This window comes from Nannochloropsis gaditana (genome assembly GCF_000240725.1).
Source record: "Nannochloropsis gaditana CCMP526 unplaced genomic scaffold scaffold166, whole genome shotgun sequence".
NCBI lineage: Eukaryota > Eustigmatophyceae > Eustigmatales > Monodopsidaceae > Microchloropsis > Microchloropsis gaditana.
Window position 1 is genome coordinate 1 of NW_005803787.1, and position 20,972 is coordinate 20,972.

General features: G+C 55.1%; 1 protein-coding gene across 1 annotated transcript; it reads right to left on the reverse strand.

Annotated features, from left to right (window-relative positions):
* Nucleotides 1-10,906: 10,906 nt before the first annotated feature.
* On the reverse strand, nucleotides 10,907-15,626 carry TAF1 (transcription initiation factor TFIID subunit 1; the record flags this gene model as incomplete). Its single annotated transcript, XM_005855558.1, has 1 exon — nucleotides 10,907-15,626. A coding segment is annotated over one exon (4,469 nt), but the record flags the coding sequence as incomplete, so codon positions are not given.
* Nucleotides 15,627-20,972: the final 5,346 nt, after the last annotated feature.

Sequence of the window (20,972 nt, forward strand, 5' to 3'; positions counted from 1 at the left end):
TCCCCCCTCTACCCCCAACGCCCCCCCCGCGCCCTCCGCGCTGTTGCCTCCCTTTCTCCACGCTACAATTCCTTTTTTCGCTCCTCAACTCTTCATTTCTTTTTTGTTCGGCATTGTTAACGGCGGTAGCCTCTCCTCTCATTTCTTTTACCGTCCACGCCTCCCGGCTCGTCTCGTTCGTTTCCTCTAAGCCCTCCTCTCCCCTGTAGAAGAACCCAAAAAATGCCATGGAGTCATCTGTGAAATCCAAACTCGGCAGCCGTCCAAAGCTACCGTTCTTTCCCCCAGCCTCCTCCTCCTCTTCGCCCAAGCGTACCCATCCTGCGCTCTCTTCCTTCGCCTCCCGAAAAGCAGCCTCTAGGCTGCTCTCCCCGACCTCCCTCTTTCCTCCAAATGAATCGACCGTAAACCGTTCTGGCCACTCCTGGCCCATCGCTAACAGGGCCGGCATGCGCAAAATCCGTCCTTCCACCTTCAGGATTGCTTTAGCGACGACTTCGCGAGTCAGTTTCCGTGACAGGATCTTTCCTAGATGGTGCCCGACGGCATTGGGCTCCTCTTTTCCTCCGTGATAGGGGTGAGTGATCTCGAAAAGTGCATCCAGGAAGGAAGCCTTTGCAAGTTTAAGAGAAGAATTAAAGGAGGAAAATCGCCCTGAGGACGGAAGCGGAGCGGCCAAGAGACAGCAAGCTTCGTCGTCCGACATCCGGGTAGCTTGTGCCTTAAAAGCGTAGCGAGCAGCGAAGGCCTGAAGCTGGTGCAGGTCACCCACGATGATTGCTGCACCGTGGAGCGACCAAAGCGAAAGAGTCGGCGTCGGTGTGGCTGATTTGTAGCCCCCCCCACTCCGCAAAGAAGGCCCGGGCGCACAGGAAGGCTGGGAAGGAGAGAGAGGACGAGGCACAGACTTCCGGCAACATTTCGCCAGGCGCAGGTGTAAGTTTGAGTAGACCCCCTTTAGAACAGTGAGGGCGGCCTGCTCCCCCTCCAGGGTGTGCTCGGAACATTTGTAGACGAGAATGGGCTTGATGGCTTCTCTGTGGTTGTGTTTGTTCGTTCTCATGCTAATCACGTACCCCTTGGCCTCCCCGGTCTCCATCCTCCGCTTCCAGAATGCTCCCCGGCATTCACATACAGGCGTGTGTAGCTCAAAGTCAGGATCTATTTTTGATCTTGCTGTCACGAGAAGGCTAAGGTCATTTGAGAGGCAGGTAAGCGATGATATTGACGCAGTGGACTTTTGTGTCCTGCTTCGTGTTCGACGCATCTTGGAGCCGGAATCATCGTCTGCCTTGACAAGTGTGGCTGAGTGAGAGGCTGTGGATCGGGAAAGCATGGTTTCTTGTGTCATGGTGGTAGATGATGTTTGAATGACGTCCTCTGCGGGCCCCATCCTGCCTTCTTTTGAAACCGAAGATACATTTGTAGTGCGAACAAAGCTGGCAGCACTTGATAAGTTCCCTTGAGCCACCTGTCTAAGAGTGCTCTTAGCTTCCCGTTTTTTTTGTTTTTGCCTCTCTCTTCGATTGGCCTTGCCCATGTCTACAATCTCAACCTCCCCCTCAATGTGACCCAATGCCCTTGAAAAACAGGAATGAGAGACACGACCTGCGCTTTCGTCGTCCAGCGCAAGAGATGCAAGATTTGACTCTAGGTCGCTTGGAGACAGAGAAGAGCCATGGCCATCTTTGTCGTGGTTAGGTATTGCTTGTAGTGCAGATGGAGATGTGTCGATACCTTCCATGCAAAAGCTTGCGGGGGGCATGCAGCAGCGCTTGGGGGCAGGATTCAAAGCAAGGATAAATTCGAAGATATCCTTACTCTAAGATCTGAGACACTGTCTAGTAAGAAATGATGAATGCAAGGGGGTCAAAGAGGGGCATCGGTTTCAGCACCGTACATGTGCGGTCATTTCTAGAGGAAGAAGCAAAGGCATGATGCTTCACAGATACGGTCCACCCCCGGAGCAAGGTGGATACGCGTTTTTAAAAGAGGTTAGCCCAGCATTTTGGGAGTCTTTTGTTCCTTGAGGTTTTCGCCGTACATAACAAATAAGGTTTTCAAAACTTTCACGAGTATGTGCGGCTAGGAATGGTGGTAAAGACTTTATCTTTTGGCACCATGCCCCAGTGGCTCGGGGCTAGACGCGGCCGCCAGCCGTTTAATTGTGCTTCAACCGTTAAACTAGGTCCCTGAGAATGGGCCTAGCATGTAGCCAGCCTTAATACCACAAGGCAATACATTTTACGATTTCAACCTGCGTGCGTAAGCATCAAAACTATTTGATATCGAAGTGATCAGTGAAAACTCATTGTGCGCACTAAATCGATCCTGAAATCGTGTCGAAAATTTCAACCCAACCTCGCCATGTGCAACGAGGAAGGAGGGACGAGAGGATTGTTGCTGAAAACCGGCAAACGTTGGGTGGAAGTCTCCCAATAGAGCGAGGTCCTCCAGAACTGTGACACATGTTATCTGATTTTATGGCTTGAATACAAATTAGTCTTCGCACTTTGCATATGCGGGCCACAATTTGTTGGCGCCCCTTGGTCCAGTAAAAGACGGGAGGCTTTGGGTACGTTCGTTCCTTCTATTTTCCAAAATTGCGCTTTTATCGCAAAGGACGGTTGCAAGTTTCAAAGTAAGAAGGACGCCGGCCCTCACGATGAAAGTGTGCATTAAGCAGGGAGGACTCAAAGTGACGTCTTTTGGGATACTAAATTACGGCTACGCCTCCAGATCGTCCCAAATGCGAGCTTGCCTGTGCCCCCTCCATGTCTTTTTCGACATATTTATAAATTGACCTGATCCCTCCCCCCATTTTTACGTTTCACAGCGTTGAGAGTGAAGAAATAACACGGGTACATTGTACGAAAGGCTGACGAGTGCAAGTACCTGTAGAGCATGAAGACGGGGTTTGTAGATGCCGCTAGTGCCTGCTCCTCGCAAACAGGCGCCAGCAAATTTGTAGCGGAGGCGGCCTTTGGAATAGAGAATGCCCTTGAAAATTCACTTTGTTTCTGGTTAGAGTATGCTGGTTTGACACACGAACTAGCCCTTGAATGGGCGCGGCCGTTGCTTATCAGCGGGCTTGTTATCCTCGTTCTTACCGTGGTTGCCTGGAGTCGTCGCCTGGTGGAAGCCCTTGAAAGTGACCGCCCAAACTACACGGATGTGAAAGGTCGACTCAATAATCCTACGTATCCGACCTTGGCAAGCATCAAAGATGACCCTTCGCACTACCAGCCGGGATCGCACAATTCTAGCTTGTATGGCGGAGGGCGCCGACCCCAGAACGTGGGTATTCTGGCTGCTGAGATATACTTCCCGTCGACCTATGTGCGACAAACGCTGCTCGAAAAGGCGCATGGAGTGAGTCAAGGGAAGTTTACTTCGGGACTGGGACAGGCAGGCATGGCGTTTGTGGGGGACCGGGAAGATATCAATTCCATCGCTCTGACGGTGGTGGAAAATTTGCTCAACAAGTATGAAATTCCACGGGAGAAGGTGGGACGCTTGGAGGTAGGCACAGAGACGCTGGTAGACCGGGCGAAATCGACCAAAACCGTGCTGATGTCGTTGTTCGAGGCGTCCGGCAACACGGACATTGAAGGGACCACGGTGGTGAACGCCTGCTATGGGGGCACTGCAGCCCTCCTGAATGCCCTGGCGTGGGTAGAGAGCAGCGGATGGGACGGGCGGTACGCCATCGTGGTGTCTGCCGACATTGCCATTTACGCCGACGGCCCTGCCAAGCCCACAGGCGGATGTGGCGCCGTGGCGTTGCTGGTGGGTCCCGATGCCCCATTAGTGATCGATCCTCAGCTGCGAGCCACGCACGCAAGCAACACATGGGACTTCTTCAAACCCAAATTTGCGAGCGAATACCCGGAAGTGGACGGGAAAATGAGCAAAGACTGTTATTTGAAGGCCCTGGACGACTGCTACATGCGCTTTGCGGGAAAACAAGAGGAGGCTTTCGGGAAACCCTTCAAGGCCGATGCCATCGATTACTTCTGCTTCCACCACCCGTACAACAAACTGGTGCAGAAGGCTTTTGGACGCTTGTTCTTCATGGACGCGCGCCGGGGGAAATTGAAGAAGGCGGAAGGGTGGGAGAGTCTGGACCCCTGGATCAGTAATTCCTTGGAGGAAACGTACGACGACCGAGATCTGGAGACCTTGCTCCGAGGGTTGAGTCACGATCGGTTCTCGAAACGCGTGGCACCGTCCTGCCTGGTCAGTATGCAAGTAGGAAACACGTACACAGCTTCCGTGTACATGAATTTGGTGTGCCTGATCGCTCAGAAGGCGGAGGCTTTGGTGGGAAAGCGCATCTTGGTCTACTCGTTCGGTTCGGGGGCGTTGGCCACGATCTTCCAGATCACCGGGCGGCAGCCGTCCTCCTCCGTGAATGCATCCAGGTTCACCCTGGCCAAGATCGCCTCCGCCGTCAACCTGATGGATCGACTGCTGGAACGGGAGACGGTCACGCCCGAGGAGCTTTCAGAAGCCATCCGGATCCGAGAGAAGAATGTGAATCGCGGCGGTTTCGTCCCTCAGTACTCAGTTTCCAGCCTCTTTCCCGGCACCTTCTACTTGGAGGAAGTCCGGCCTGATTTCACCCGTGTCTACCTCCGCAAGTCATCCACGGCCCCGCGGATCAAGGGCCTCTTCTACCCTGTGCACGGTTTCAGCAAGGTCATCATGGTGGAAAAAGTCCTGACCACACCCCGGGATGGAGAAGGCGAGCAAATCTTCAGCCCCTTTGTCCGCGAATTGGAATTGCCGGAGGACGAGGATGGGCATGAAATCATTTCTTCCTGCGCCTCTTCGAACTCGCCGAATTCCTCCATTGTGTCCACGCCGTCCCCCAAGAAAACGGCCTCCTCGCCTGCGGCCAAGCGCACGGAGACAGTGCTGGCCCCGGGGCATAACAGCGCCTACACCTGCAGCACCCACAGCCACGTAGGCAACACCCGGGCGTTCACCTTCCCGTCCGTGCCTGAAACCCAAGCATTGTGCCTCGGATCTCCATCCTGTGGCGTCTCTGCCTCCGTTCCCACCATCACCCGGTCATCCTCGTCCCTTCAGGCCACCACACCTCTCTCGACCAAGTCTTCGGCCCTGCTCTCTCTCACGCACGAAGAAGCGCTCATGTCCATGCTGAAGGCGTCCCTGACCACCGCTGCGGCCCCTCCCGCACATCAGCATGCTAAAAGCCCTATCGTCATCTCTGGGGTGGCTGCCGGCTTACCAGGCAAAGAACGAGAGGTGTTCTCAGCAACCAATCTGGCAGATTTGGTCAACGGCACCAATTTTATCACCTCACTGAGCGCAGAAACCAAGGCGGAACTGATTGACAGGAACGTGGTTCAATTGAAAAAGAACCCGGACGGCAGCTCCCGAAAAGTGGCAGTGGACTCGGACGAGAAGGTCATGAAACTGGGTGCACAACTTGGGAAATTCGACCTGACACTGTATGGAGTGAGCCCGGCGATGGTGGCGACCATGGATACGGTGGTGCAAGTCGCCATTGCTGCGGGCTTGGAGGCCTTGAAGGACGCTGGAATTGTGGAGGGGACCCACAAAAATCTAGCATCCTGGCAACTACCCGAGCACATGCGAGACGGGACCGGTGTCGTGTACGCCACGTCGTTCCCGGCCCTGGAGGCGGCCGTCTCGGAAGTCATGCGTTTTTTGCACTCCAAGCAAAAATCACTCACCCAGTCGAAAGCCCTCTTGGACTCGGTCAAGAAGCAGTTGGTCGCCACATGCGGGGGCTGGGAGCATGTCGGGCCCGAGGACAAAGCGGCGTACGAACAGCTTCAGAAATCCTTGGAAGCGGATTTGAACGACCCGGATGCTGAGTACGAATTTGATCGAAAATTTTTGTTCCGAATTCTGGTCTTAGGGAATGCCCAGTTGGCTCAGATTGTAGGAGCCCGTGGGCCGAATATGCAGACGAATGCGGCTTGCGCAGGGACCACTCAGGCCATTGCAATCGGGCAAGACATTATTCAGCAAGGGCGATGCGAGCGTTTGGTCGTTATCGCTTCCGACAATGCCTCGGGAGACGTGTTGATCCCTTGGCTGGGGTCTGGGTTCCGCGCATTGGGAGCCGCATCGATCGCAGCCACAGTGGCAGAAGCAGCGATCCCCTTTGACAAGCGCCGGACAGGCCTGGTTCTCGGCGCGGGGGCGATCGGAATGGTGTTGGAAACTGAGGCGGCTGTCGCTCGACGATACGCGGAGAAGACGGGCCTCTTATCGCTCTCTTTGACGCGAAACAGCAGCAGTGCCTCAACAACTTCATCTGCTTCTTCCCTGGCCTCCCGTTCGGGCCCGACTGCGACCATTTCCGAGCAGCACATCAAGGACTTCGGCCTCGCCTTACGCATTCGGCTGATTGACACGCAGTATAGTAATAGCGCATACCATGGGGCAGCGCTAGACCAACACCACATTGCTGGGGAGTTGGAGCGATTCTTGGTGGCGCTGGAAAAGAAGTTTGGAATCACTCGACAGGCTATTGCCAGAGAGGGGGTCTACCTTTCGCATGAAACAAGTACACATGCCTCAGATGCGTCCTCCTGCGCCGCTAACGAGATTTTTGCCCTGCGCACATGTTTCGGAGAGGAGGGCATGAAGAATTTGGTGATATTGAATACCAAGGGATACACAGGACATCCCATGGGCGTCTCCTTCGAGGATATCGCCGCTGTGCAGATCCTGAGATCGGGAATCATCCCTCGAGTTGCTAATTTGGATGAAGCCAGCACAGATCCGTATTTGGGGAGCATCAATCTGGGGAGAGGGGGAAAATACGCGGCACGGTATGCGTTGCGTTTCTCAGCAGGATTCGGCAGTCAAGTTGCCTTTGCCTTGTACGGACATTTCGGGGGAGAAGTGTCTGGGGGGGTACGCGGAGAAGAAGCAGAAGGGGGGTACTATGCCGGGGTACATTCGACAGGCGCTCAGCCATAGGAAACAGAACGATTTTGCGCGCTTTGATGGTTGACACTTGTCCTCCTGAAAAGTTGGAAATGTGTTGAAGCTACAAGCGCAAGTGTCAGGTGCTCGCACTTTGTGTAAGTTAAAACCTACACAAGTGCGTTATTTCATTTATTTACATGGCGAAGTTGCTGAGTGTGGGGAGATTTCGTTTATCCATAAGTATCTATAAGTATCCATGAGGGGTGGAGAATGAGACAACTCGGATGTCATCAGACTCGTGTGTCTGTTGCGAGTGCTGCTAGCGCAGCACTGCCTGTTAAAATGCATACGAGATGATCTGTGGGGTAAAACGTTAAATACGGCTACTGATGCTGCGAAGGGAGGAAAAAGAAGCTCACCCGGATAAGACGGGACATTGCCACGAGCAGTTCCGAAAAAGAGAAATGAGAAAAGGAATCTACCTAAGCATGATCCTTCTGAGCAGTTTCTTATCCCCCAACTTGCTTGACAAATGACCCACTTCCATTATATCATGCCCTGTCATGCATATTGAGTACAGGACGAGATTTCAAAGATGAATTACCTTGTGAACAAAAATTAGCGGACGGAAGACGCCAGGAGGCAGGATGCATACACTCCCGGCCTCACCGCTCCCGCACTGTACGCGTTTCCGACCAAAGCCATCCCTTTTCAGATGTGAATCTCCTATAAGCAATGCCCGCTGTCATCCATGCACAGATGGCCCTTCGACGCTTTCCAAGTAATAACCAGCACCCTCTCCAAGGGTACATCCACATTTCGCCTTTTCGTACGGACATGCCAAAATTTTCCTTTACCGATCAAGGGCGTGCTTCAACCCCCTGCCACGCTTCCAACTTCCTTGTTACCCCTCCGTTCTCGCACCGGCCAGAACCAGCAACCAAATGCTTTAGTAGTTTTTACCATGTCTACCCTTTCTCTGAAAGCCGTTTTCGTAAAAATCGCTCGCGTTGGCCAGTCCAACCTGTACATATATGTGTCCCCTGCATACGTACTCAGAAATGACAGACTGGTCATGTCCGACTGTTTGCATCCATAGGCACACACTCTAGGGTGTATTTCACACTTGAGTATTTCTCCAGTTCCTTGATCATTTCTGTCTCTCTCTCGCTATCTTTTGAATCGCTTGCATGCACGTGTCGTCTGGGCTCAAACATTTTATTTGGATAATCCACGTTCCAAGATTTTCTGCTGCAACAACAATGTTGCTTCCTTCGTGCATTTGCTCTTACACCGGTCGCCGAATTGAGAAAATTTGAAGCCCGTTGAGAAGGCGACTTTTCGCCTTGTTCTCGCCGAGCAATTTCTAGATATCATATCATATATATCTATCTATCTATATATATATATATATATATTAAAATGTAGACCAGAAGCAGGTATCCTGACCAGACCGCCATAATCCCTCCGTCAAGACGACGAGTACTTCGCGACTAGTAGACAGAGCAGGGCACAGTCCCGGTCGAAAAAATCCCGCCTCGCCTGCTCGAGCTTTCACTCAGTGGGCTCGCGGTCGATTTCTTGAAAAGGTTCCAGAGCTGATCCCGCGGATCCAACGTCTTGGAGACCCATGTCCGCCGCCACTCTTTCCGTGCCTGCCCCTCCATGCCGTGGCCAGAGAGCCCTCTTTGTCCTCCCCCTCCTAAATTCCCCCGGATCGACCGTGAAGTCACGTACGGGAAAGAAACCAAACCTTGGCACTCCTCCTCGTCGTCGGCTTCAGCCTCGGTCTCTGCCTCTCTCAAGGCCTCGTTTCTCAAAAACCAGAGCCCGTCCTCCTCTCCGCCCCCAACTACACTTATACTTCTCCCCTCCCGGCTCCTTCCCTCCTTGCTCCTGTCAACCCCCAATTTCAACCCAATGAACTCTCGAAAACTCGCGGAAAGTCGGAGCTCTTCATTCGCCACTACTTGTTCCAGGTACTTCTCCAGTGAGGCCCGCCGTTCCTCCAGAAAGGATGGATATAAGGAGGGTCGGAGATAATGGAGAGGCCACCAACGCTTGGGTGGAAGCGGTGGAAGCAAAGCGGTCAGCTCAGATGGGAATGCCAGGTGGAGAGTCACAAAATTGGAAAATCGCCTGGGAGGGTGGGAGAAATATGAAAGCATTTGGATAAGGATGCATTGACGCCGTTCGTTCGGGGAGTGCAGAGGACGAGGTTCAGAAAGAGGAACCTCAGTACAAATCAATCGATGTTACCAGTTAACAAAAGGAGCCAGGAAAAGAATGCAGGCCCTACCTGTACACTGTCCAAGCATCAGAGCGCTCCGCAGGCTTCACCAGAATTTCGAAGATGACGGGGCCCGATCCAGAAGTTGAGTTCGCGGTGGCTCGATACGAAGGGATACAGACAGAAGCTACATCAATATCGCTCGACCGGCTCACGGATCGACGGGATTTAAGGGAAGGAAGCGGATATGGAGAGACCTGCGAGGAAAGATCGCAACCAAGGACCGTCGAGTGAGGATGATTACAAAAGAAGGCAAGGAACTACTGCCTCTCCGTGCTCTATGTCATTCGCACTTCTCCCTGAAACATATGAAATGCATCGAAATTATTGAAAGGGTCGGAGAAAGTGCCTAGGACTGACCACGTGCTATGCTGCCAAATACCAATTATATACCGCCTCAACTTCCGAATCTCAGGAAAGTCATTTTGATGGACCGCTCTCCAGCTAAATTACTATCGCAACCTAACCAAAACTTTGAAGTCTACGCAGGCCAATTCTCTTGCGTTTTTATCCAACCATCAGGGCAAAATAGCTTACCTCTTCTTCATCTTTCCCGGAGGCCTCGTCTGCCGATCTTAATTGCCGCGTCTTGTCCGTCTTCGATTCCAGTGATTCTTCCTCCCGACAAGGCGAAGGTGTCAGAACAATATGTCGTGAAGGTGCGTCGTGTGTTGCATGATGTGGAAGCGATTGTAACCTGAGAGCTGATGGATATTCTTGCTCGACTACAACGCTGTTTAGGTGATGTATGCGAAGATAGGATCAGCTTCCCCAAACTGTTCAGTAACACTTTTACCCGTACATTGCCGACCAAAGTATACAGAATATCATGGAAAGGGAAGTATACCTTGTGGAGGATGCAGGCATAGGCTTAGGAAGAGATTCTTGCACCGCTTTTGCTCTTACTTGAGCTTGCGAGTTCTATGACGTGCGGTGACCTGGGGGACCGCGGTCACTAACCTCCTCGCACCGCCTGCGTGAAGCAAATAAACCAACAAAAACAGTGTGAGAGCGCGTCGTGGTCTAATAATCTGTGTGATGGAATTCCCATGTTATGTGGACAACATCTATCCACCCTGGCTGGCAAATATGCGAGATGCAAAATATGGCCGCATATTTCAGCCCCGACAGCTGATCTCATCCTCGCTGGGAGGGAAGCTCAGGCAATAAGTCTCGGCCACGGGTATAGGTGGAATTCCCACGGTAGCGCGTCGGTTCCAGGAGCCGCACAAAGAAAAAGTCACACATTATGTTACCGCCACCTCGTCGGCGGGGGCCGTGTTCCTGGCCGTTGCATTCCAGAGTACAGATATTGGTATCGTCAGGGCTTTGCTCGGCGAATCTCTGCTCAGTAAGAAGGATCTTACCAGCCCGCCCTTTCTCCGGAAAAAAAGCGCAAATTACCGATTTTCTTTTCTTCTGGTGTGTTTGGGGTGGAAAAGAATCTCGGGGGTCTAACATTCTCTGTAGAACGATTTTCTACAATTTTGCTGCCTTCTTTTGAGTTACGGGCATCGAGTTGTATTTCGCTTATCAAGTTGCTATCTCTGTTACAATTTATACCCATCGCAGCCTTCCTCGCCCATATGAGTGATGAAGCTAGTACGCTTTCACACAATTCGCCACATTGCCGAATAAGATTTAAAGCAAGTAAAATTGATACCCATCAATAGCTGAAAATTTCCGCGTTTCCTATTTCTTTGTCGTCAATTTGTCTTTTGTGCTGTGCGTTAATGCTTACATGTAGTTGCATCATGGAATGTTGCCGATCATCATAGACAGAGCAGCAGATATACCTTAAGCTCCTCAGAACCGCAGCGCTTTCACACAACATATTTCGTCCTTTTCACCATACGGCATGGAGTTTATTAGGACGAAGTGCGGTAGTGTGCAGCTCTCAATACCCTCCCTGTTCTTACACAACAAATCCACTACGGATAGCCGTACCCTCCAGGCACAGACCCATACGCATATCCAGTATATGCTCCATAGGGATAAGAAGGATATGCTGCATAGCCTTGTGCCTGAGCCCCGGCTGCTGCGCTGTCTGTCGGCGGGTGGCGCGGATGGTCTTGGTACGCTTGCTGTTGGGGATGGTAGGAGTAGGAAGGCGGGGCGTATACCCCTGGTCCCCGTGGCCCTAGGACATTCAATCCCGCGTCTTTCATTTCCGGGTCTCGTGGTCGGTCCAAGAGGGAGTGATGGTGCTTGTACAAGTCGTACATACCGTGATACTCCAACTTGCCCCCCGGCACCACCGGGCCGCCGTCGGAGGGCAAGACGTCGATGTTCCAAGGGTTCACGAAATCCACTTTCCCGCTGTCCCGCTCCATCTGCAGTGCCGTCCAGGGCAAGAGGCCCGTGACCGAATCCGGCGGCCTTGCCCCAATCACCGTCCCGCTGTACACGCTCCCTTCCTCTCCGACATCTTCCGACGACCAACACGCGTCGAAGCGATCTTCCTTGCGCCAAGTCCTCTTCAGAGCTTGCTCGTAACGTGGACGAGAAACCATGAATTCAGGCACGGAGTTCAAAAGCCAGACACCCACGTAAAAGGTCTCCACCACTTTCGGTGTCGCCATCTGCTGCGGTGGCTGCTGTGGCGGATGTTGACCCGCAGGTGTCCCTGCTGGACTTCCTTGCGGTTTGCGTTGAGGCTGCGGCTGCTGCTGCTGCTGGTGGGGGGGGGGCTGTTGCTGCGGATGCTCCGGATGGCGATAAGCGGGGGCGCGATAAGCGGGGGCATGGGCGGAGGAAGGGGGGAGGTGCTGGTAAGTAGCAGTCCCGGGGTGGGGATGAGCGTACTGATAGGCAGCTTGAGTGCTCGAGGTGCCGGTGGCCGGCTGGGAGGAGGACGAGGTGGAGGACGGCGGTGGGCGAGGGGCATGGTACCCTGGATAAGCGGTAGCCCCTGAGGGTGCCGAGCCGGTCGAATAGGTTGGATACGAATATCCAGGTGCAGCGTAGGAAGACGGGGGGGCAGAGGACTCACCGCCGGCCTGAGGATGAGGATGACTGGGAGGGTAGGGATAGCCTGTTGCATAGGGAGAAGGGGCACTAGATTGTACACCCGCGACGGAGGTGGAAGGGGCAGAGGAGGGAGGAGCGGGGTGGGTGTACGAGTGGGAGTATGTGTTATAATAGCCGCTGCTTGGGCCGGGGGGAGGCCTGGCGCCCTGCCCCGCGTAAGTGCCGTAGACACTGGGAGGCCCCCCTCCGGGGACGGGGCCCATAGGCATCGTAGCACCAGTGGCGGGCGCCAAGGTCGACACAGGCGCCGTGGAAGGGGTGTGGGAAGTGGAGGGCTTTGCGGGCGCAGGAGGAATGGCGGAGGGCTGGGAATACGCGGGGCGGGCCGAAGTTGAGGTTGGATGGGGGCCGCCGCCTGGATACGGTACTCCCACCGGACGGGGTGGCTGAACCTGCTGCTGCTGTGGCTGTGATGCTGGTTGATGTTGATACTGCTGCTGCTGCGGCTGTGATGCTGGTTGATGCTGATACTGCTGATGCTGCTGGGGCTGGTGTTGTGGTGGAGGTTGTTGTGGATGCTGCTGCGGTAGCCAAGAATTTCCGGTGTTGGTCGGCGTGGGTTGCGGCTGGGGAAGCGAGGATGGGTGAGGTGCAGGAGCAGGGACAGGGGTGGGGGCAGGCGCAGAGGAACAGGAAGGGGGAGTGGGCCCGTTAGCCGGCGCTGGAAAGGCATGCGTAAACGACCCAGCGGTTTGTGGCGGTGGGATCGACGGGGAGGCTTGTGATGGGAACGCTTCAGTAGCGGGTGCAGAGGGAACGAGAGGGGCGGTAGCCGCAGGGTACGATAAGGGGGAGGGAGCAGTGGCAACCATGGGCGAGGCCGCCTGTGTTGACGGTGCGGTGGACTCCGTGAATGGCCGTGGTCTCGCCTCTCCTTGACCCTCAGAGTTTTCACTTTGGCTGCCATTTCCTTCCACTTTAACGGGTGTGGCATGTCCTGAAGCAGACGGGGACGCGTCACCAAACGCGTTCGGTGTCGTTCTCCCAGACGCCTTGTTCTTGGGACGGTTGCCTCCAGGAGGCTTGGATCGGTCGCAGACAAACATTTCTTCCAGCGGCGCCTCTTTCTTCACGTACGGGATGACGTCGTTGAAATTACTTCGCTCGCACAAAACACGGATCTCCTTTTCCGCCTTGCGAATCTTGGGCTCCAAGTACTTGACAGTCTCCTTTGCTACCCCAACTACTTGATCAGCGAGAACAGGAAGAGTGGGGAAGCGTGCGTCACAATACGCGTGACAATTGCGTGATATCAGCTCCAGATCTTTCAGGAATGTTGACAACTCGCCATACATATGCCGGCGGACCCTGGACAATAGGGTCGTGAAATCCATGGGGTTCCAGATCATTTCGTAATAATCCGGGTACTCGTTCCTGTCAACCGGCTCGCAGAATTGATCCGCTTCTCGCAGCTCCATCGCAGACAACACCACCCGTGCCAGCAGGCGGGACAGTGAGGCGCGCGGTTCCACAGGACGGTACAGGCGAAGTTTCCTCTCGGGGTAAAAATAGTGGTAAGCTGGTTCGTTCAGACGCGCCAACTTGACTCTTGCCCAAGCAGAAGACGCAAAAGGATCCTTGGCCGTCGGGTCGAAGGCGTGGTATTCGATGCCGTGCACCTGGCACACCTGCACTGCCCCCGCTCCCGCAGCCGCCCCATTTTGCTCCTCGTGCGGTCCTTCCACATTCCACATGGGGCCTTGAAAGCGGGCGTTGTGTCGCATCGCTGCTTTGTGTCCCTGCGGGTAGTAGATGACAAAAGAGCCCACGTCGGGAAGTTCGATGCTCTTCTCCTTGGGCAACAGCGCCTGCCACGCCGCGCGTTCCATGGATTGTAAGGCCCGGTTGAGGACACGCCGGTCAAGAAGGGAATGAAGGAGTCGCAAGCCCAAGAGTAACTGCGAGGGCGTTTGAGCCAAACTCATATATTGCCGCCATTTCCCCCCAGTCCCCTTGGCCCGCCCTTCCCTATCCTCTTTGCTCAAGACGGTGCCGCATGCTCGCAACCTCCCCTCCAGCTCGAGCGCGGCTTTCCTCAGACTTTCCGCCTTCTTCTTTTCCCCATCCAGCGCGCGCATGACCATCTGCCTCCAGCGTGCCTTGGCTCCACTTCCCTCCCAGTCGGGGCCGATGGCCAATGGGTGACACATCTCCCGTTCCAAATGCAAAAGCCAGCCTTGTACGAAATTCCACTCGCTGCATGTCACCCGTGGAGGGAGCTGTTGGACGTTGATGGAAGTCTGCGCCCCCCCTGCCTCTCGCAAAATCATCAGTTGAAACTCCTCCGTCTCTCCGCCTGGCAGGTGGACCAGAGTGCTGTCGTCCTCGACTGCCCCTGAGGGCCATTTCGGCCCATCAATCAGCTTTCCATTTACTAGGACGATGCGATCGTCCACGTTGATCCCCATTCGCGGAAATGGAGGGGTGCGGACCAGATTCTGCCTGTGGTCACGGTACGCCGTCAGTTTCAACTCCTGATCAGCGTAGACAAGCCCCAGGCATCCTCGCTCCCTGGCCGTGATCCCTAAGGGGTAGCAAATATATCTGTACAGGTCAGGCATCATGGCTTGTTGTTCTGAGGGAAGATTGACTCCAGCGTATGCGCTCTGGTAGCGACAAAATGCGTCCGCTGACTCTGTGCTTTTCCTTCCATTCACCGCCCCTTCACCGTTCGGGACTGGAGAATAGGGGACGTTTATAGCTTGGGTCAAATCTGGACCATCCGGGTAATATCTCTCCGTAAGTTCAATGACTCGGCTCCGCAGGGCGCCCTCTCTTAAAGTGCGGTCGGACAGCCACCGAATCAAGGCAATCAGGTCCACCTTGCTCCGATACACAACCGTGACCGGCCCGTCAGCCTCGTCCTCCGCGTACACCGCGTGCTTTTTGTCCCCTGGAAACGTCCAATACCGGCGATGAAACCGGTCCACACCCAAGGGCCGCAGCCTCAGATCTTTTAAGGCCAATTCACTCACGCGCAGGAACTCCCGCTCGTCCGCCTGTGTCCAACCCTCTAAATTTGCCGGGCTTGGCGGGGGAGCGTACCCAGATGCCTGAGCGGCTTGTTGCTGCGCAGCCATATGTGCCTTCTGCGCACGGAAGGCAGTCCTACGTGCTGCCATTTTTCGGTACGGTTCGCGGGCTCCCGCCACATTTTCCAGCAACTCTCGGACTGTGGCCGAGGATGCGACCTCGTCAGCTAGCCATCGCAGGACCATGACTCGGGTCTTGACAGGCAGCTCTGCAAAGGTCAATCGCCCCAACTGATCCACCACGGTTTTCCACCCTTGGATGTCGGGAGCGCTAGCCAAGCCTAAGCTGGAAGTCAGCTTGCTCCCCACTTCCGTCGTCGTGGATGCCGCGACTCCCCCGTCTTCCCCCTCCCCGTCCCCGCCAAGGCCCAAAACCCTGTCTTCCTCCTCCCTCTTTCCGTCCTCCACCTCTCCCTCCTTCCTTCCCTCACCTGCCAACCACTTTGCCCGTCTCTCCAACGGCTCCAGAACCCGTGTCTGAATTTTTTCCTCCAATTCTTCCGAGAGCGCCTGTGCCACTTCCGTCAACGCGGCATCGGGGCCGTGGTACTGTTCGCAGTTTACCCAGACCAAACGCACATCATCCAACACACCCTTTGCCCCCCGACCTTTGCTACGGGTGCTGAGCCCCCGCGATCCAAAGGAAGGCACCGTTTCTCCTGCAGCAGCCGTTGAGGGGACGGTTTGGGCCGTATCCTCCACGCCACTTCCTGCGGGCAGAGGATCAGCAGCCTCGCGTCCGTTTTCCTCTTCTTTCGGGGCTTCCCCTCCGGCCTCCCCCATTTGTTCCTCCTTTTGCTTCGCCTGCGTCGGCTCCTCCTTTTCCTTTCCTTCCCCCAGGACCTTCCCTCGATGGATTGCCTCTTCCTCGTACCAACCAGTCTTGAGCCGCTGCACGATCGTCCCCAGGTCCATGGGCTCCTCCACAATCGAGGCGTAACCCGGCATGTCATCCTTGGCTGGATCCACGCGGTGGAAGAATGGCAAGCTTGCTTTGTTTCCCTGCGCCAGGTCTTCCAACAATCGTTGCAGCTCACCCAGCGGGTCCAAGTACGTTTCCAAGGGCAGGTGAAAACGCTCCGCGATCAAGAGGCGGGTCAATTCCTGCCACCCGTAAGGCAGCAATTGCTCCGCGCGGGCGCCCCTATACAACACTGATTCCAGCGTCTCCACGCTCCTGTTGGCCATTCGTGATCCTCCCCCTTCTCCTCCCATACCATACCCTCCCTCCCGCCCTCCTTCCCGCCCTCCCCCGCTTCCTTTCTCTTCCTCGTCATACTCCTCTCCCAGCACACACACGGAAACCGGTCGGCTTGGGTCTTTGCGATCATTCAAAACCACGGCCAGGAGCCGGTGAAAAGTCTCCTGAATCAAATCGGGGATCAACCCCTTCACAGTGGTGGTCACCGCCTGCTCCAACCAGGACAAGGGGAAGGGGCTCAGGCGCAGGGTGGCCGGGCCACAGAGCTGGAGGGTGTTCCACGCCGTCAATACGGAGGGAAAAAGGGCCGCAGGGAGCAGGGAGGAGGCAGGCTGGCCCGGAGGCCGTGGGACTTGGGCTTCCTCCCCTAACAGCACCAGATCGTCCACCTCGGGTCGCCCCTCAGGGTATCGATTCCCCCCGTCCCGCCTCCCGCCCTCCCAACCCCCGCTACCTCGGTACCGATGCCCAGGACCTGTCCGCATCTTGAGCTTGATGGTCGTGGAGGACCGGCTTGCTTCCTCTTCCTCTTCTCCCGCCTCGTCCGGAGCGATCCCTCCACCGCCTGGGCTGCTGTTTGGCGACGGCTCTGGATACTGGTATGAAGGCTCGTAAAATTCGTGTTCCTCCATCGCAGTTTTGTGCTCCCATTCATGCGATGATTCTCCCAGGAACCCCCCCTCCTGATAAGGCAATGGCGAGGGCTTAGCCCCTTCCAGCCCCGTAATCTGCCCTCCCTCCATCCCTGGACCCCCTGCTTGCCCCGGGTACACCACGGCGTAGTTGTCCCCTCCTCCTTTGAGAGGGAGTCCCTCTCCTTGTCCGAAGAAGTCCTCCATGCCTCCGGGAGAGCCCGCCGGGTGCTCCCACCGTCCCACCTCTTCCTCGGCCCCTCCCTCACCCCCCCCGTGCCCCCTACCCCCCTCCACCCACCCCTGGATGAGCTGCCGCAACACTTTCCCTACCTCCTTCGCCATCTTATCCCTCTCCTTCTTCGTGATGGGCCGGGTACCCTGCGCCCTCGCTTTCGCTTTGAGACCTTCGATGAACGAGCATCGCCCGAAGGTCCTGCCCCCTGCGTCTCCGCCCGCCGGGTCACTCAGTGCCGCCATCTGCTTCCCGACAAAGTCGGCGTTCTCCAAAAGGGCGCTCTCCTTCACTTTTCCCTGTGTTTCTCGAATGATCACTTCCAAAATCTCCTGGTAGGTCCCCGTCGGTTTTTCCCGGTAGGCATTCACCAAATGCATGGCTGTCAATGCACAGAGTTTGAATTTCTTCCCCGCCGAGCGGTACATCCGCGCGTAGAGTGGGTGGGGGTGGAGGAACGAAAAGGACGTTCCCGACAGCTTGTACCAGACGCCGGCGGACGACACCACCCACAGCACCGCCTCTCCCCCTAGCACGTAGTCAATGCACCACTCGGTGATTTCCGGGATCACGACCCGCAAGCCCACAGAGTCCCAGTCCTCCCTCCCGTCCTCCCCCTCGTCTTCCCCCTCCTCCATGGACCGCCCTCGCTGTGCGGAAGCCCCCTCCTCCCCCAGTACCCGCAGCCGCTTCATGGCCGCTCCGTCGCCTCCCCCTCCTTCCCCGCCTCCGCCAGCACCTCCCGCCATGTGCTCGGGCCTCAGGCGAATCTTCAACCGAATCGACCCCGAACCTCGCTTTTTATCCCCAGCCCCAGCCACTGCCAGAGACGGAGCTGGGTTCGGAGACATGGCCTGCCCCCCGAAAGCCGCCCCGGTCAAGGAGGAACCGGACGCTGCCGGCGTTAGGCCCACATCTTTGCCTTCCTTCTCCTTCTTCTCCTTGCGGGGTGGAGCGACGTAGTCTGCAGGAAGCACCGTGCCAAAAGCCTTTATTTTCCTCTTGCTGTGAAGAAAGACACGGGAGGGAGGGAGCGAGGGAGGTAAGGATCAGGCTAAGGGCGCCACATCGTCCCTGCTTCCCGCCAGCTGTTTGTCCGGTCTTTCTCCGCAGACAGGACAAGACACCCCACCCCAAAAAAAATACCTAAATTTGTCATCCAATGCTTCAATGGGCGCCGGGACACCGTCGTCCATGTAAAAACTAAATTCCTGCAGGGTCCGCATCAACGTGCCATCCGCGCTTGTTCCGAAGGCCTCCGGAATGTTGGCTTCCGCACATTCTTCACGGGCTGGTGAACCATCAGGCACCTTTCCTACGCCTCCCAGTATGAGCCCAACCTCCTGACGACCAATGACGTGCAGCCGTTTGAAGATTGCCTCCATGGGGTCTGAAGGAGGAGGTGAAGGAAGAGGTCTCGTGTGTGAGCCAAAAAGTCGAGGGAAATAGACAGCAGGTCCGTCAAGTATTTTTCAGTTGCTTTCCGAGCATCACGAAAGCCTTAACCAAGTATGTGGCTCCAGTGTAAACAGAGAAAGACGGAGTGATGAGGCCAGACAGAGTGGGGAAGGTATAGTCTGGGAAGGAAGGAAGTGAGCGTCAGATAGCCTAAAAATGATTCAGCATGGCTTCAATATAATACCTAATGATAAGGATGCTTCGTGATTGCACATTTTCCGATCTGGGAGGTATTTCAAGAAGGCAGTGCCACGAAACAGGGTTAAGGCCCCTTATCTGGAGGAGAAACGATCACTCACCTGGGGTCGTGGTTCAAGAGAGGGATGCCGAGGGTGGTAACTAGGAGTCGTTCGTTTTATCCATCATGTATGAAAGCGAACAGACAACTTTTTAGCGTACAAATTTATTTCAACCACCTGGAAAAGGAAACGCGAAGCGCATCAGTTGAGAGATGGAGGAGGTGGAGGGTGATGAGGGGTGCGGAGGGCAAAGAAGAGAGGGCAGAGGTCACGGATAAATATCTCTACATACCCACGCGACCAACCATGCTGGCAGCTCCACGAAACACAGCCAAGAAGAAAAGAAACAAAAAAAAAGCTCGCCTCTTTTAAAAGCAAAAACGCAGCCCGATAAAGGCGAGCAATGGAGGCTAAAGGAGCGTCCCCCGCACGCCCCTGGAGAAGATAAGCAAACGAGGCAAGTCTCACAGCTTAACCATCAGATTCAACCGCGGTGCCCCGCGCAAAAACTCCAACGACCCACGTCGAGCACGTGAACTATACTTGAGAAAAGTAAATGTGTAGGAATGCTGGAACAAAAAACCGTCCCGAAATCAGGATAAGACCGCGAGACGGCAAGCAAGCTTTCTCCACCGCGCACCCGAACCTGGTTGTGACCTGGCTTTGGCTAGGATACCGAATAGACCGATGCCGAGGACCAAAATATTCTGATTTATTCCCCGGTGGAGGAGGAGGATGATGGAATACGGCCTAGGATATCACATAATGTCCCCAAAAGCGATAAGCTCCCCTTTGCCCCGGTGCCGTGGCCCATGTCCCACAGGCACTTTTTAAGCCGTGCCTGCTCCCAGTGAATCAAACCGCTTTATTTTGAATAAATTGGGGGGAATTTATTGATAGCAGCATGCAGTATGTGCATGCTCTACTTATCTTGATTTTTAAAGTGGCCGCTGCGCGCCCAATTTGAAATTCAAAGTCTTCCGCGCAAAAATACGCCCATACTGTCATCATTCGAGCTCTTGCATGTAGGTGTAACCACAAATACCCACGGGTACCAACAGTGTGAAAAATTTCCCTTGCGTCTGTCACATCTCGGTGCAGAATCTGATTTTTGGCTGATTGCCGCCCCCTCTGCATCCCCGTCAAGCTTGCACCACCTGGTTGCTGTAATAAGAAAGGTTGACTACACTTCATATCTGCTTTTCAACAATCGATCACAAAGACAGACCTGAAAGTGGCGAGGAAATGTCGAAAAATGTTTCTAACTCCAGCGCCTTGCCTGGGCGTCATTCCTTTTTTATCAAGAGAACCAGCGCGAGCAACAGTAGTAAAATTCCCCTTCCTACTGCCATCCCATCCACGGAGAAGAAGGCTTCTGAGAGACCAGTGCACGAACCCAAACCCCGCCTAGAAGATCATGACGACGAAGATGATCTGGCCAATTTTTTGACATCTTCGCGCAAGGGAGGGTACTCGGCGGCGTCGTCGGCAGCGGCTTCTCCTCGCTCAGTGTCTGCGTCGCCGAACACGTTCGACACTCCCAACCGGAACCGCCTCCTGTCCTCCGTTTTGAATTCGCTCGAGGTTTACGAGCTATCCGACCACGAACAAGCCGCGGTAACTTCCACGTCCGGTCCTCGTCAACCCGGGAAGAAGGACGGTCCGCTCCCTCCCTACCACTACCATTATCACAACCACGCCGGAAGCGACTCGGACACTGATGTTCCCGTGCCTTCTTCCTCTTCCCCGTCCTCTTTCCTCATGGACACTGCACCCTTGGATCCGACCGCTGCCTCTGGTTTTTTGCTTGCTGCCCGTGGCGCGGCGTCAGGTGGGCCGGGATTGCCCCGCGCGCCTGGAGGCACCGTTGGGCAATCGCGTGTAAAAGGCTCCCAAGGAGCGACTCGAAGTGCTGGCAG